Raw genomic sequence first — 18,737 nt, forward strand, 5'->3', positions numbered from 1 at the left:
CTCACATTTTACCAGTGTCTGCTTTCCGACAACCATAAACTTCACCAAATCCACCTCGTCCAATAATTCGATGAACACTAAAATCATTCATGGTCAACTGTAATTTAGAAGAAAAAGTAATCAAATTAATAAAAGAAAAATGTCTGAATGAAAAAAACACAACCACATGCCTATGCAGGCCTGCATTCTTATAAACAATTTTTAAACTATAGTATATCAAACATTGTATAATTCACTGATACAATTGTGACTACTGGGTTATTAAAAACTTTTTTCTTTTTTTAAATAGATTTTATTTTATTACCTGTAAAAATAATACCTGTCTCCAAAATCATTAAGCGACACAGCCAGATTCACTGCGCTTGTGGGAGCCCACTGGCTACAGAAGGATGCTAGTTGCTTTTAAAGGCATTGTACACCGTCAAATGTTTTTGCGGTTTTAACTAGCTATTAGTGTAGCTATATTCCCTGTGTCATTTGTTTGTCTTATAATAATGGACTCACATGTTGTGGCTGCAGTTTGTTGTATTATGGCTGATCAATTCCCCTATGTTCATGTATTCATTTACCTAGCTTGTTCCTATTCCCTAAAAAGGACAGGCAGCTTCTTGTTCCAGGTCACATAGCATTCAATGTATGCCTTACCATTTCTTCTGTGTTGCATCACAAATGTGGGAGTGCTAATGTGATGAATCTGCGAGCTCTCTGTTAAAGTGGTTCTAAAGGCTAACAGTGTTTTAACTTCATGCAATCCCTGCATGATGGAGACAGCTTCTAGAATGAAACAAGAAATCTGTCTTCAGAAAAAATGAAGCAGAGTTCAGGTACACTCTAATACCTTCGAACCACATCCAAGGTATGCAACACAACCTTTTGAAGATGAACCAAAGTAGGACAGATTGTTTTACTTTCAATCTCCTTGTTCAGATGAATAGAGGTAATCACTTAGGTTGGCATGGGAGTCTCTGACGTGGCACAACCTTAACCCAAAGGTGTATGAGAAATGGAAGTTCACAAAACTCCAACTTTAAACAGCACCAGAAAGACAACTGTGTGTGCAAGAATAACTCAAAGGGATTTCCTGATGTTTTCAAAAGGAGGTTTCTGAAAAACTGAAAAACATTTGGTTAAGGTGCCATGGAGTAATGGGTGGATAAACAGAGAGCAAAGTAAGCCCCTTCATGAATAAACATAGTCTAGAGACAACTTGCAGAAAATGTACCTCTGAAACATTTTGCACTGAAGCTGTAAAAACAGAACTACTCTAAAGGAGGTTTATGAAGAGTCCCAGCACCTGCAAGCAACAACGCAGGGGTGTGCCAATGATGTACCCAAAGTAGACTCACATGATCTTGCGTATACAGCAAGGGCACCTGAGAAAGACCTTTGCCTGCCTGGTATCCAAAACCAAGCCCAGAATCTCCAGACACTAAATCGGGGAAAGAGAAAACTTCCTACCCCAAAAACACTCTAGCAAATACAGATTTATACAAGACAAGTCTCCAGCTCTTTAGACAATTTTGCCTTAAGTCTAACCAAGGTATCTCACCACCAAGATACCTTATGATTTTAGGAGCCAGGACCAGACCCTTAACTAGGGTAAACATATGCAGAGTGAACTTCAGGCCAAATAAAGGGCAAAAAAATGTTAATGTTCCTTCCCTACCACAAAGTGTAAATAATGCCGAAGCTTAGAGAAGACCAGAACATGGAGGTATGCGTCCAATATAATAATGGACATTGAGAATTCCCTGTGACGGAAAGAGACACTACAACCCAGTGAATCTACTCCATGCAAAAGTATATAATTGGTCAAAACCCTTCTACATTGGACTATAATTTGAATAAAAATCTATGAATTTCTCAGCTGGTGGAACTATAAAAATTACTTCCTTGAACAAAAGTCCAAAGTCCCCCTACAGCCAGATGCAGTCCCTCCAATCTAAAAGGAGTCAGACAAATGTCATTCCAGTGGTATGGACTGAAATTCTATTTTGTAACTCATAGCTACTACCTCACAAATCCAAATATCAGATACATGTGCAGTACAGAAATCAGCATGCAGCCTCAGACAGACCCATTCCTTATAAGAGCCAATAAGAGCCTTATAACAGCCTTATAAGTGTCTAGTCGAAAGTTCACAGCAGTTTCCGTGGCGATCTACGTCATGTTTAGCCCCTTTTCTGTCCTCGCTGCTGTCTTCTGGGAGCCACACAGGTCCCAGTGGACAGCAAGGACTAGTCAGAACGTGCAGCACGACTCATGCATGCACAGTAGGGAAACAGGTGAAGCCCCAAGGCTTCACCTCCCGATTCCCTTACTTAAGATGCTGGCGCCTCCACCTGGAGCCAAGGGACAGGTCGGCTTCATGTGAGGACATTGTGGGCGCCCTGGACAGGTAAGTGTTCTTATTTTAAAAATCACCAGCTGCAGTATTTTTTTGTGGAACACCGCTTTAAGATCTGGAACCATCTTATCCAAAACATCGAAGAGGGGGCAGTACCCTTTTTTTTCGCTGGGTCCTGGAACATCTGCCTCATCCATTCTGTAATCTGTGCAATCAGAAGCAAGACCAACATCTGATGGAACAAGGATTATCCAGCAATGGAAAACATAGACCTTTCTATGGATTCTATCTTTCTATCAGTAGGATTTTTAAGGGAAAAAAAAACTGTAGGCTATTTAGCCTAGGAGCTAAGGGGGGAGGTTTACCATGGGGTTAGTCACCAATTGCTTTATAAAAGTCTTCTGCAAATAAATAACAGACAGTAAAGTTGTCAAAAAAAAAAAATTTGTGACAAGGAAACATATTGGCCAAGCTTGTGGGCTTGTGCAAAACCAAGCACCGCAGTGTAAAGATCTGACAGAAAGGTAGCGTTGGTCTCAGCATCCTTACTTATAGTGAGAAAAGGCACCATAAAGAGCCAACCTCCAGATAAAGGTCTTCGGTGCACTAAAACTCCAGGTCAGAATCATCCAATGAAGCTGGAAAAAAGTGGAGGAAACTTCCTGGGTAGCCTCTTTCCTGGCCGCGGCAGTGCCAACACCATCCACCAACAAAACCCTACACAGCCAAATTGAAGAATTTGAGGGTCAAAGAGAATGAATGAAGCCCTGAAAGAAAAACTGATGTAGACCCTAAATGAGGATGCTCAGTCAGACAGGTCTTACATTAATGAGCAGGGGCTGCAGACAGATTAATCTTCAGTGCCAGTTTAGGGTATCAACTGGCTTCACCTGTCCTCTTGCTAGTGTTCAATACCTCTTGCCTCTTGGTAAGAAAGACAATGGACACTCTGCTATAAGTAATAAAAAGACTAGCAGGGACACTGACAAATAATCTGTGCTACCCGGCAAATCGTCAGGAGTGGTGTACTGAGCGGCCAACCCACTGGACCAGTGGTACTCGAGGTGGCGGACTACCATCAAGCTTACAGCAGTTTATTGCCATATAGTAAGCCACTTGGTCACTGCTCCTGAAAGCAGTAGTCTTCTTATAGCGGGGTTCCCAGCTCTGCACCTGGGTGCACCAGTCTTATGCAATCCCCAGTGCAAGCAGGCATGCTACAGCTATGTTGTAAGCAGGGCTGTGAAATGTACTATGATTTAGAATTAAGGCCTGCTTGCGATTGATGGCTGGAATGTGGAAAACTACAACGATCTAGGACACCCAGCCTATTACTCGCCCAGATTTGACCGAAAAAAACAAAGAAAAGAAAATGAGGATTAAAATGCATAAAACTGTCATAAAAAAGACTTGAATTAAAAGAGTTGTAAAGGAATTTTTTTTCCCCCCCAAATAGCTTCCTTTACCTTAGTCCAGTCCTCCTTCACTTACCTCATCCTTCGAATTTGCTTTTAAATGTCCTTATTTCTTCTGAGAAATCCTCACTTCCTGTTCTTCTGTCTGTAACTACACACCGTAAAGCGAGGCTTTCTTCCTGGTATGAAGAAAGCCTCTTGAGGGGGAAGGGACGAGCAGGAGTGTCAGGACGCCCACTAACACACAGCTCCTTTCTCTATCTGCAAAGTAGAGAGTGTCCTGACTTGCCTGCTCGCCCCCTCCCCCCCTCAAGAGGCTTTCTTCACGCATTATGGTGTGTAGTTACAGACAGGAGAACAGGAAGTGAGCATTTCTCAGAAGAAATAACGACATTTAAAAGCAAAATGGAAGGATGAGGTAAGTGAAGGAGGACTACTGCACTAAGGTAAAGGAAGCTATTTAGGGAAAAAAATGTTTTCCTTTACAACCCCTTTAAAGATCTTAGGAAGAGCTGTCACTTCTTCAGCGCTAGGAAATACTAGGCTCTCCAGGAAGTGGTTGGACTTAAATTAGAAGAAAAGTCACCAAGGTTTAAAACCTCTCCAATGCTTATATACATGCTTCAAACATTATTTACAAACAGTATGTAGCATCTATATTAGCAAGCAGAAGGAGACAATTTAAACCCTGGTCATTGTAATTTTTTCTCCCACTTTAAGCCACCAGGTGGTTAAGCCCCCAAGATTGTTTTTATTACACCTAGAGTCCTCCTCCCACTCATCTAATGAACCTAGCTGTACCACTCAAATGATAGAGAAAAGCTTTTTTAATTTAACAGAGGACCTATTTACAAAAAAAATAAAATTCTACAGAACGCTGGTTCGGCATACATAGCAGTAATTAAATATACTTACATGGATGTTTAATTCAACATTTTTCCACTGGCAAAACCTTGTAAACCTGTCGCTGTTAAAGAAAAAAAAAAGAAATATTTAGTTAACACAAGAAGCTAGCTGTTTCTTTCCACTTATTGCCAATACAAAAATGACAGAGGACAGTTAGAGGGCACATGGCTACATACAGCCATAAATTATCTGTGATTGAAATCACAAGCAATGATTTTATTAACATTCAGGAAATCTCATGGTTGTGAATCATGACCACATAAGAGCTTGGTTTTCTTTCTCTTGCTTTCACTGGAACGAAGTAAAAATGCTAACTTTGAACTTGTACCTCATCGGCAGCAAGCATCAAGTCACACATACAAACATATTTAATAAAGAACAAAACAGAGCTTCAGCAAACCAGTCTATAGAACACCTTAAAGTGGAACTTTGCCCAAGCTCCCTCCTCTACCTACATTTTTTTTTTGGGGGGGGGTAGGTGACTAGTTTTAGCAGGTACTCACCCCCACTTCTGTTCAGTTCCCCTAGGTAATTCAAGCCAACTTTCGCCCATCCCCTTTCCTGCCTGCAACCATCTGGGACACTCCTCAGGTCCCAAGAGGCTACAGGACTATTCACAGGGTGCAGCGTGGCTCAAGCATGCTCAGTGGGAATCTGGCTGTGAAGCCACTAGGAGTCACAGCCGGCTTTTCATAGTTAACATTCTGGCGCTGGGGACCCAACAAAGAACCAGCCCAATAGAGGACAGCGCTGGATCCCTGGACAGGTGAGGGTTTATTAAAACAGTTTTTGTAGCTGCTGACTTAATTTTTTGGAACCCGACTAAAGCTCAATTTTAAAGTGCTCATACTGATACATACAGCATCTAACACTGATGTATTATAATGTTTAAAGCTCAATTGAACTTTCAGTTTAAGACCCCTTTCACACAAGCATTTTTACAGCGTTTTAAAAATAGTGCTATTAAAACGCTCATAAAAACGCTCTTCATGCATCTCAATGGACCCTTTCACACTGAGTCCTGCAAGCAGCATCTTTGGAGCAGCTTTTGGATGCTAAAAAAAATGCTCCAAAAACGCCCCTCTCCATTGAAATGAATTGAAAGTGCTGTAAAAACGCCTTACCCTTTCACACTGAGGCACTGCAAAAATCCCCTAAAACGTTATTGTTCCTAGCGGTGCTTTACCAGCACATTGGGATTGCAGATGATGCTTTGCTCGAATAACGCCCCAGAGTGAAAGGGGCCTAAATTAGACCAGGAGAAGACAAAAGCACCCTAGACAAGCTGTAGCGCTGACAGTGCAGCATTGGATAGCTTTGCTTGACAGGCAAGTCTGCCATAATTTGCAAATATGCTGTGCATACTAGCCCATTATGCAATAAACCTCCTGGGGCCAATTTCAAATATACAGTATATAGTGGATTTAAGGAGGTTGTAAACCTCTAAAACTGCTAGACAAAAGGCATAATGAGCTAGAATGCATCGCATACCTACGTTAGAACGATGCCCTGCAGTGCCGCCCGCACTCTGCTCCCATGGTCAACATCTTTAGAGGAGTTATTTCCGGGTTTGTGGGCTCCGGCGATGCGATTGGCAAGAGCCGCGATGACATCGATCCTGCATATGGGCACGGGTGACTCCGGTAACGGCACGGGTCCTGAAGAAACGGCACGAGCGGGCCGTTTCTTCAGTGCGAATGTGCCGATAATGTCAGCGGCAGAATATAGAGTAAATATCTCCTAAACTGTGACAGTTTAGGAGATATTTACAGTAACTACAGGTAAGCCTTACTATACATGTCAAAAAGCCTTACTATAGGCTTACCTGTAGGTACAATTAAAGAGGAAGACTTTACTGCACTGCAGATGTAAACCTTTAGCCTGAAGGTGGCAGTTGTTTATATGCAGGCTGAATCTTATTTTTGTCAATGAAGACTCTAGTCTGTATATACTGTAAACACTGAGCCGACATAGTTAGAACATGATTGGGAATTACTTCAATAGGTTTCTGATCAGGAATGTTTATTTTTCCATTGATGAATGCGATTATACAGATTGCTGGTTTGAGGGGGTTATTTCACATTGCTACTATTATACAATTTACTTTTTTTTCCTGAGTCTGTTCTGAAAGAATACATTACCAAAATAACACCAGAAGGTAAAAAAAAAAAAAAAAAAATACATGTTGCTTCTTCAACTGTATTTATTTATAGCCAACACATTATAATTTTACTTCTCTAAATAACTGTCTGCAGTGACCCACACTAAACCTTAGAATTGGGACAAATTCACATTCTGAGCAAACACTCCACCACAACCCCTTCAAGATATTTGATTATTTTTATGTAATATACTTTACTGTTAGGCCACGTACACACGATGGGTCAAAACCGATGAAAACGGACTGAAGGACCTTTTCATCGGTCCAAACCGATCGCGTGTGGGCCCCATCGGTCAGTTATCCTTCGGTCAAAAAAATTTAGAACTTGCTTTAAAATTTAACCGATGGACTGATAACTGATAGGTCAAAACCGATGGTTAGTATGCAAAAGCACCTACCCCCCCATGTTGAGGGCATGCGGCCTGGTACGGTTAAAGAGGGGGGGCGCGCAATCGTCCCCACCCCTTTCCTGACCGACCGGGCTGCGTGCTCGGATAAGGGTCTGGTATGGATTCTGGGGGGGACCCCCACGCCGTTTTTTCGGCATACGGGGGTTCCCCTTAAAATCCATAGCAGACCCAAGGGCCTGGTATGATTTTGAAGGGGAAACCCATGACGTTTTTTTATTTGAAATTTGGCGTGGAGTTCCCCCCGCAAGATTCATACCATACACAGTGCTTGGTATTGGCAGGGATCCAAGTCGGATCCCCGTTCAATATCGTGCCACGGCTAAACGCAACTGCAGCTAAAAGCACTGTACAAATGCAGTCTTGAATTTCAGCAGAAAATAAACTGCTTTTAAAGTGGAGGTTCACCCTAAAAACGTTTTTTTTACATTAAAAAGTACAATAGTAAGGACATTACATTTCGGCAGTTTTTTTTTTGCTCTGTACTTACCTTTATATCCGGATTTTGTCCAGGGCTTCCGCGTTCTGACGACTCCGGGACTGGGCGTTCCTATCCCTGCCTCAGGCTTCCGATGCTTGCGGGACTGGGTGTTCCTATCCTTTCGTTGGATGATTGACGGCTTGTGAAACAGGTGACCTGTCGCACAACGCGGGTCACCAGATTTCCGGAAATACCCGAGCTAAGAGGCGGCACTATACGGTGCCTGCGCCCGCTTTGTAGAGCTGACTGCGCAGGTGCCGTATAGTGCCGACTCGCAGCTCGGCTCTTTCCCGACGTCTGGTGACGCTCGTTGTGCGACAGGTCACCTGTATCACAAGACGTCAATCATCGAACGGAAGGATAGGAATGCCCAGTCCTGCAGTCATCAGAACCCGGAAGCCCTGGACAACATCAGAATATAAAAGGTATGTACCGAGAAAAAAAAAAATGCCGAAATGTAATGTCCTTAACATGCTGGATCTGCTAGATGGAATTAAAAATTTTGTTTTTTTGGGTAAGCCCCCACTTTAACTGCGGCAGAACAGCTGTCCATGTGAAAGCGGCCTTACAGGTTGAGTGAGACTGGGCATCATTCAATCTGCAAAATCAAGGACATCTTTTAAGCCACTTACACATGGGGCAGGCGCCGTTGGAGTTTGCCTGCTCAGCTGGGAATCTGTCCGCTGAGCCCAGCTAAGCAGGCGAATGGTTGGTCGGTGTCTGCTCCATTTATGTAGAATGGACACATACACAGCCCGCTCTCCTCTATAGGCGGTTTGATGTAGACCACCTGTCCATTTACACCCAACTGTCATCCGATCGGCTTCACCAGATGGATGAGGAAAGGATCCCCATCTCTCTGTTTTAACAGATAGGATGTCGGCGCGTTTCAATGGACACATGTTCATTGACACCCGCCTCTCCACAGAGGAGACTGGGGTCCGTCTGAAAAACTGACAGGTGGAACCTGATCCATCGCTAGTGTAAAAAAGGTCCTTAGATGATACTTCTATTCCATATATCATGTTTTATTCTGGCTTCAATATGCTTGGAATGTTTTTTTTTTTTTAAATCCCTGCCAATAAATTCCACTTAAAAGTATCCACAAATTGCAACCCCAACCCACAACTATTCTGTGAGAACGGGTAATCAAATTTTATTCACAAACATTTGTAGAGAACGATCTTGCTCCTACCTTTCTATATATTTCTGAAATATCTTTCCTCGAAGGCTATCACAAATTTCTTCGATATATGGCTGCAAGGACAAAACAAAGGCATGTGTGAGTACTTTTATAAAGCAATGAGTATAAGAATATATAAGTACAGCAAAACGACACAAAAAAACTGCAGTATGAAGTTATATATTATGTGACTACATATAGCACAGTCAAAAGACTGCAATCGCAAAAACTGTTGTATCCTGATAATCACATGCAGTTAGAACATGCAATCATAGTATCAGTATACAATATTATTTTTTTAATGCCTTTATTCATATTTTTTGCAAGTTTTTATGCAGAAAATGCTGACCAACAAAAGTGACACAAAAAGGAAACAATGAGCACTTCCAGTGGTGCTTACAATGCTTTATTTAGCCTCAAAACACTACTGAGGATACCATTATTTTCTTTGTACAACCTCATTAAGACATTTCACTGGTTTTAATGATGTGGTCTAGAGCAAAAGAATTGATCAGAAACAGAGTACATTTAAAATCATCTTTCTTGATCGTAATCTTCCTTTATGCCCATGCTTTATTTTTCGACTTGTATAAGAACTACAGCCATTGCTTCAATAGTTTGTGTGTTCATATTAGAGAATCAAAACTGCAAGGTCATCTTTTCATAGTGCTCAGTCTGCAGACAGTAGCTTAATTTATTTGTAAAAATGAAATCAGTGTGAAAGGACAAGATGATAAGTGGCACCAGGCACACTAGGCACAAAATTCAGCTACCCATAAAACACAGACAAAATAATTTCACTTTATAGAGCTGAATTGATAGCATAAGCAGATACAAAAGTCAGTGGATTGCTGCAATGTAAATATGATTATCTTGTAGGAAACTTCCTAGAAATGAGTAAAGCGGCTATAAAGGCAGAAGGTTTTTATTCAACCTTAATGCATTATTCGCCCTGTATTAACCACTTGACATCCAGAAGGCTTTATCCCCTTCATGACCAGATCATTTATTGCTATGCAGTACTGTGCTACTTTAACTGGAAAATCGCACAGTCATGCATCACTGTACACAAATTAAATTGTTATCTTTTTTTAACACACAAAATAAAGCTCTCTCTTAGTCGTATTTGATCACCATTGAGTTTTTTATTTTTTATTATATAAACAAAAAGAAACCTGATATTTTCTACTGTTATAAAACATATCCAATAATATATATAAAAAAAAAAATCGTTATAAATTTAGGACAAAATGCCTCAATAATTGTATAATTGGTTTGAGTGAAAGTTATAGCGTCTAAAAACGATGGGATATATCGTATACTAGAATTTACACAGCTGTAGATGCTATACTGTAATGGCAGCGATCAGAAACTTATAGTGGGACTGTGATAGTGTCTGTTAGAGCCAGATTAACCGCCACCCTATCTGTGGAGAGTCACTAACTGACACTAATACAGTGATCAGTGATAATACTGTATAGGGGCAATCAATGAAGTTAACTGTGTGCCCAACAACATGTAATGTGTGTTGTTTTTACTTTATTATCTAGCGTTTTTTTCCCCTGAAACAGCAAGATCGCTGTTCCCGGTACACAGAGTTCTGTGTTTTTGTAAAACACGTGTGTAATTGGGCACAGTCGATCAGCTGACTTCAGCCAAAATCATTGGCTGAAATCAACTGACAAACTGTGATTGAACACAGCACAGGTCAGCAGGGGATGCAGGCATGCGCACTGTCGAACTTGGAAGAAAGAGCCGCGGTACAGGTAGGTGAATGTGCCTGCACCTGCTGCCTGCATACAATATACAGTGGGGAAAAATATTTAAATAATATTTGATCCCCTGCAGATTTTGTAAGTTTGCCCACTTACAAAGAAATTTAGTGTCTATAATTGTTATCATAGGTGCATTTTAATTGATAGATAGAATATCAACCCACCAAAACTGAGGGCGATTGATAGTTATTTTGTATTTCTTCCATTTGTGAATAATCTCTCCCAACAGTTGTTGCCTTTTCATTAGCCCTGGTTCACACTGGGCTGCGGGAGTGAAGCCGTGCGAGTTCAGCTGAACTCGCACGATTTCACTCCCGCTGGCAGTCCCGATTTCGGCCACGATTTAAGAGACATCTGTGCAGGTTTCTGCACAGATGACGATGTAAATCGCGGCCCAACATCGCAAAAAGTAGTACAGGAACTACTTTTTGAAATTGGTGCAGCGCCGCAGATGCGGCGTCGCACCGATTAGGACGGTGTCATTGTCGACAAATGCCGCCGATTTGAGATGCGATTTCACATGTGAAATCGCATCTCAAATCGAAGCAAATCGTATCCAGTGTGAACCTGGGCTTAAAGCTTCTTGCTGATGGTCTTGTAGCCCATTCCAGCCTTGTGCAGGTCTACAATCTTGTCCCTGATATTCTTTGACAGCTCTTTGGTCTTGCCCATGATGGCGAGGTTTGAATGGAAGAAATAGATTATGTGGACAGGTGTCTTTTTAAATTGACAGGACTAATCTGTGTACCGCATGAGCACATACTGTAGTCTGTGGGAGCCAGAATTATTGTTGGTTGGTAGGGGATCAAATACTGATTTTACTCACTGAACTGCGACTCAATTTATAACATTTGTACCATGTTATTTTTTCTGGATTTTTGGTTGATATTCTGTCTTTATCATTTAAAGTACACGTATGATAACAATTATAGACCTTTTATGTCTTTGCAAGTGAAACTTACAAAATCTGCAGGGAATCAAATAATTATGTTCCCCACTTTCCTTACTGTGAGCAGTCAGTAGCTACAAATACTGTAGCTGCTGACTTTTAATAAAAGGATACTCATCTGTTCAGAGGTCCGTGCTCACCTGCACCACTTGTCCGTCGGTCTTCGGGTCTCGGGCGCCAGCATGCTTTCTCATGCTGGGAATCCCATAGCACAGTTTGCCTGTGGCTCCGATTTAAAAAAAGGTAGAGGCCCTTTTCTACATTTTCCACAGGTACAGCAGTCCATTCAAATGAATGGACTGCTGTGCCTGCACAAACGCAGCTGCAGGGTAACTGGAATACTGTGAACCACGCTTAAGAAGAAGTATTTTAGAAACAAAAGAAGGTTTTAAGAACTCAAAACAAATGAATACAACATTATTAGTTCTTTAACATTTTAATAGTTTATTACTTTCTAACTTGGCATGCTACTATTTTTCATCAGCCCTATATTATATTTATCCTGCAACCGCTTGCAAAGTGATAATTTTCTGCCCCTTTGCTGCATTCACCATTTACATTGGTCCCAGATATTCTTGCGATTCTGTGAGCTACCCCTTCTCTTTTCACGGGACAGAGAAGAAAAGAGTGAGAGGTGTTTTGTAGTACTGTCCTAGGGTGACAATGTCCTACATCAGGGATATGCAATTAGCGGACCTACAGCTGTTGCAAAACTACAAGTCCCATCATGCCTCGGACTCTGGGTGTCATGCTTTTGGCTGTCAGAGTCTTGCTATGCCTCATGGGAATCGTAGTTCTGCAACAGCTGGAGGTCCGCTAATTGCATATCCCCGTCCTACATTATAGATCCAGTGTGCTGAATGATTGTTGTCAGCCTACAAGTAGCATGTTACTGGCACCATCACAAGGTGAGAGTAACAAAAAACAAATGCAGCCACCACACCTTGGCACTAGTGAGATGCAATATATTAAAGATGCACTCTAATTCTCTTTTAATTCCTTAAGAACACAGGTTTACTTTAAAGAAATCTGTGCAATGACCATGATGTGAAAAATAATGAATTTTCTTTAGTTAAATAGCTGTTGCTTTATGATTAATGGCTAAGGGTTTTTTCACTGCATATAATGTTCTTTAATGTTATATCGCAACCAGAACTTGTCATCCAGAATGCATTACTGTTTCTAGTTGTAAGTATCATCCATTCATCATTACAAAACATAATCCGTTGGCTGTAACCGATGTCTGCTTTCTGTCTTGGGACAGCAATGGGGAACCTTTTGGACCCTTTAACATCTAAGCACCTGTTGTTGTGTGTCTATAAATCAAGCCCTGCATTTATTTTCATACACTGATCCTGTGTTGCAATGCATAGTTTTGCGTTTGTTCATTAGTACAGTGAAAAAGAAAATAAAAATTTCTTACCCCAAGGAAAGGGAGCTTTAAAACTACCACAGATTATGGAAAAATACTGATTAACAAAAAGAACATTTCAAGATCAACAAACATTAATCAGGGGCTTATAATTAAGCAGTGACGACACCAAATATTTAGTGAATCTAATGGTTTATCATTCCCTGTGATTAAAAACACATGCACCAGGAACCTTTGTGAATATTACGTGAAAGTAGTGAGCTTTCTGAATATGCCCCATAAACTTCAAATAATCATGGGGGGGGGGGGGGGGCAATGACATCTGTCCTGCTCTCATATAGCTCTATCCACCACCCCAGTTAACACCTGAAGTGAAAAATATCACACTTCAAAAAAGTAATTGACAACAATCATCTATAAAGCACCCAGTTTTACTAAATATGCTTTAAAAATTGTTTTTTTTTTATAGGGAATTATCCTGGAAGCTCTAAATTCTAATTTTAATTTATTTTAACTTGCAAAAAACTACTGCCAAGGTTGTACATCACCCTATCTGTCCTTTGGTTGTTTGGTTTTTGGTTCTGTTTTAGGGGCCTTGGGGAAATAGGCATTCTAAATCCTATTAAGTAGAACTGCTTAGTAGTAGCCATCTTCTGCAGGAAAGTTAAAAATCATATTCATACTAATCTTAAGATAAAAGTAAATTTGACCCCATGATCTGCTCTACAAAGTTATGCCATAGTTGTGGTCTATAAACAAAAAAAGGCTACTCTTAGGCTGACCATTGACGGTTCAAAATTTTGCCAGCCGGTTCAGCAGGAACCAGCTGAGATTTGAACCACGCATTGCCAGCCTGCCGGATTCACTTGTGATCATCACTAGTGGCTGCTATAGCAGCTAGCAATAATCACGGGCCCGGATTCAGATAGAATGCTCTATCTATCTGCGGGCGTAACGTATCTTAGATACGTTACGCCGCTGTAACTTTGGGCGCAAGTTCCGTATGCAGAAAGAACTTGCACCCTTAGTTACGGCAGCGTAATGTATGTGTGGCGGCGTAAGCCCGCCTAATTCAAATGGGGATGTTGTGGGCGTGTTTTATTTAAATTTAAGATGACCCCGCGTTTTTGACGTTTTTTTTTTTTTAACGGCGCATTCGCCGTCCGTGAAATATCCCAGTGTGCATTGCTCCAAAGTACGCCACAAGGACGTATTGGATTCAACGTGAACGTAAATGACGTCCAGCCCTATTCGCGAACGACTTACGCAAACGACGTAACATTTTTAAAACTCGGCGCGGGAACGATGTCCATACTTAACATTAGCTACGCCTCATATAGCAGGGGTAACTATATGCCGAAAAAGCCTAACGTAAACGTAGTAAAAAAATGCGCCGGCGGGACGTACGTTTCTGAATCGGCGTAAATACCTAATTAGCATATTCCTCGCGTAACTATACGAAAGCGCCACCTAGCGGCTAGCGTAAATATGCAGCCTAAGATACGACGGTGTAAGACACTTACGCCAGTCGTATCTTAGGCACATCTATGTGTAACTGATTCTCTGAATCAGGCGCATAGATACGACGGCCCGCACTCAGATACGACGGCGTATCAGGAGATACGCCGTCGTATCTCCTATCTCAATCCGGGCCACGGTCTTCTGTTAAGCGGGGGCAGCATCCCCTGTCTGCCCCCACCAGGAGCAGACAATTGTTCAGCAGGAGGGATTTCCCTGTAAGCAGTGTGTGTTGATGGGGGAATTGTGTGAAATTCTTTCCTGCAACCCGTAGTTGCAGAAAATAAATTCACACTGTCTATGGCCTGCCTAACATATAACAGCTATTCAGCAGACATTTGCAAATTTTTAAAATCTCTTCTTAAAGTTTACATGAACTCCAAAAGTGAAAGACATGCCAAGTTAAAATGGGGTTAGAAATGTAAACTGTTGCTATGCAATACACTGAAAAATGTACATTTTGTCTGGGATTCCTCCTGCAAAATAGCAGCACGACTCCTGGAATAAACAGGTATATGTGTGCCAAGACACTTAACATACAGCCTCATAGCTGTATATCAGTAGTGAGAACAGTGAAAAGCATGTTAGATTCACCTTGCAAGACGATCAAACATGAGGAAACAAACCTTGAATCTACCAAGATGGTTGGCTCCAGACAATAATTACAAAGAGAAGTGTGTAAAAAAAGTGCAGCGCTATATATATGGGTATAAAATAATTAACCGTTACGACGGACAATACAATTATATAAAGTGGTTATACAAGTGAATAATATAAAAAATAAATCATAACGTTTGTAAATAGAACAGTTCACCAAAAAGGGTGAAATATCAAAAACGTCCTAATGAAAAGATGGTTGAGCATCAATATGACATCACTGGATAAGAAGCATCGCACTGAAGTAGAAAGTGAGAACTTTCATGGGAAGAACCGCCACCAGCTGTATGGGCGCTTACCAGAGACTATGGACTTAAAGCTGGGTTTCACCCTATTAATAAAAAAATATTTTTTTTTTTCCCTCTAGCATAAAATGAGGAATAGTAGCGCGAGCTACAGTATGCCTGTCTTTATTTTTTTATCCCCGTACTCACTGTGCACTCGTAGATACAAGATTACGACTCCCAGCGGGGAATGGGCGTTTCTATGGAGAGAGAAGGTGATTGACGGCCGGCTCTGGCACGTCACGCTTCTCCGGAAATAGCCGAAATAGGACTTGGCGCTTCACGGCGCCTGCGCATAGTCTGTGCGCAGGCGCCGTATAGCGCCGAGACCTGTTCCGGCTGTCTTCAGGGAGCGTGACGTGCCAGAGCCGGCCGTCAATCACCTTCCCTCTCCATAGGAACGCCCATTCCCCGCGGGGAGTCGTAATCTTGTATCTACGAGTGCACAGTGAGTACGGGGATAAAAAAAATAAAGACAGGCATACTGTAGCTCGCGCTACTATGCCTCATTTTATGCTAAAAAGTTGTTATGGAGGGTGAACCACCGCTTTAAAGAGTTATATACCACTTAAGTCAGTAAAGCTTGTGGTGATAGTCACACTTTACAATGAAGATCCTGGAAATATCGCCCTTTACAGTGAAGATTCGGGTAATATTGATCAAGCATCCAGGTGAACTCCATGAATGAATGATAAAATTTAGCAATAAGGATCACACAAAGAGAGGGGAAGGATAATCTCAGTTTTCTAAGCCACAAGTCACAGTACACGTCTGGCATGACGTAAACACGGCTGGTGTCATGACTGACTACGTCCATATTGGTAAAAAGTGAACCAAGCCTCGTTGCGGTAATCATAGGTTCACATTTTACCAATACGACTTAGACCATCATGACGCCAGACGTGTTTACGTCACGCCGGACGTGTGCAGTGACTCGCGGCTTAGAGCGAGGCCTGGTTTTGCGATACACATGCCAGATATGACGTCCGACTCCACACGGTTCCGCTCTTTTTTTTTTCTTTTTTACAACAAATGTCCATACGGTATCACACTATGTGGAGTCTCTCTCTATTTTTTGGTTACCATCTATGAAAACTGAGATTATCCTTCCCCCTTCTCTTCGTGTGATCCTATTGCTAAATGTTATCATTCATTCGTGGAGTTCACCTGGATGCTCGTTGAATATTACCCGGATCTTCACTGTAAACGGCGATATTGCCATTATAAAGGGTGACTATCACTACAAGCTTTACTAACTTAAGTGGTATAGTCCATTGTCTCTGGTAAGCTCCCGTACAGCTGTTGGCTTTTTTCACAAAAGTTCTCACTTTCTACTTCAATGTGACGTCTCCTTATCCAGTGATGCCATATTGATGCTCAACCATCTTTTCATTAGAACTTCTTTTATATTTCACTTTTTTGGTTGAATTGTTGTATTAAACGTTAGGATTTATTTTTTATATTTTCATATTATTCACTTATATGACCACTTCATATAATTTTATTGTCAGTCATAACTGTTAATTATTTTAGAACTATAATAACTATATATATATATATATATATATATATATATATATATATATATATATATATATATATATATATATATATATATATATATATATATATATATATATATATAAAAACACACACACATACATAGCGCTGCACTTTTTCACACTAATTGTTTTGCTATTGGTCTTGGGCTGTGTCGGCTGCTATGTATATATGTACTATTGGTAGCACAGCGTGATATACAGATTTACAATAATTACAGAGAGTCCAGTGCCCTCCATACAGCAATGAGATCCAGTCATAGGAATATGCTGTGCTCAAATGACCGATTATTGACGCCACAGCACAAGTCTAATCCAAGATATCACCAGCATACCATGTTAAGATAAAATGAAAGGACAAAAATATGTACACAATGTCAGCACTCAAGTGTTGGTGAAAACAAACATGAAACACCAAGCAGAAGAGCTCTTCTAATTATAGCATTGGTCAGTGCCTGTAGTGTATGGAGATCATTTAAGGCCTTGCAGCTCTCTTCCAACTAGGGTAGTCTTTAATACCTCTTCTTGATTCAAACAGAAAGAACACTTTAATGTCACCAAGAGAAACCAAGGATGTTTCAAGGCCACTAAAAATCTCTTCCTCTTCATTCAAGGACTTGCAGCTCTCTTCCAACTGGGGTAGTCTTTAATACCTCTTCTTTGTTCAAGCAAAAGGGACACTTTAATGCCACCAACAGAAACCAAGGATGTTTCGAGGCCACCAAGATTCTCTTCCTCAGGTAGCAGTGACATGCAGAAACAGTGAAGAACATAGCATGGAAAGTCAGTAATGAGGAACAGATCAGCTGCAGGGAGACCACAGGCAATACTGGTGACTAGCCATTGCTTGCACTTTTTTTTTGGTGCAGTTTAAACAGTACAGTTACTCTAAATAAAACACGATACTCTACCTAAAACTGAGCAGTTCCCCCTCTTGCTGCCAAAACAGCCCTGACCCATCCAGGCATGGACTCCACTAAACTTCTAAAGGTATGCTTTGGTATCTGGCACCAAGGTTTCAGTAGCAGATCCTTTATGTCCAATAAATTGTGAGGTCTCCATGGAATCGGATTGTTTTTTTCAGCACATCCAACAGATGTACGTTTGGATTGAGATCAGAAAAAAAAAAAAAAGTCCCTCAAACTCATTGGTTTTGTTCCTCAAACTATTCTTGAACCATTTTTGCAGTGTGGCAGGGTGCATTACCCTGCTGAAAGAGGCCACTGCAATCAAGAAATACAGTTTCCACGAAAAGGTGTACTTGGTCAGCAACAATGTTTAGGTAAGTGGTACGTGTTAAAGTAACATCTACATGAATAGCGGGACCCAAGGTTTCCCAGCAGACACCTCCTGATGTAAATCCAGAGGAAACTAATTGGGGCGTGTCTTTCTCATTGTGGACGTCACTTGCAGGTACCAAAACCACGGTAGAGCGCATGCCGGCTCCAGTTTGATTGATATGGAGCAGCGGCAGTTCCTTTTGAGAGTAAGCTGCTGTTATTGCGCTGATTTATAGGAGGCACCTGAAAATGTGAGTTCATATTTGTTTTAATGTTTAGTAAAATGTTGTTTTAATGGTTTTACACAATGAGTTCCTCCATTTTATTGTATTACTCATATAGAACATTGGAGTAAACTTAGAGTGTGGAGGGGGAGGAATAGAGAGGAGTGCCTAAGCCATATATAATAACTCATGCGCTACTGCTCTTTATTAATATAAGGT

The 18,737-nt window shown here is 41.1% G+C and overlaps 1 protein-coding gene across 2 annotated transcripts in view; it reads right to left on the reverse strand.

The window, feature by feature from the left end:
* The window catches only part of GRK3 (G protein-coupled receptor kinase 3), a 403,808-nt gene that overhangs the window by 98,515 nt on the left and 286,556 nt on the right, over window positions 1-18,737 (reverse strand). For both annotated transcript variants that reach the window (XM_040351350.1, XM_040351342.1), the window contains exons 6-8: window positions 8,913-8,974; window positions 4,678-4,729; window positions 6-97 (exon numbers count right to left, since the gene is read on the reverse strand). In XM_040351350.1, coding sequence (XP_040207284.1) covers window positions 6-97; window positions 4,678-4,729; window positions 8,913-8,974 — 206 coding nt within the window. The remainder of the gene's footprint in view (window positions 1-5; window positions 98-4,677; window positions 4,730-8,912; window positions 8,975-18,737) is intronic.

The sequence above is a fragment of the Rana temporaria genome, chromosome 1, assembly GCF_905171775.1.
Source record: "Rana temporaria chromosome 1, aRanTem1.1, whole genome shotgun sequence".
Classification (NCBI taxonomy): Eukaryota; Metazoa; Chordata; class Amphibia; order Anura; family Ranidae; genus Rana; species Rana temporaria.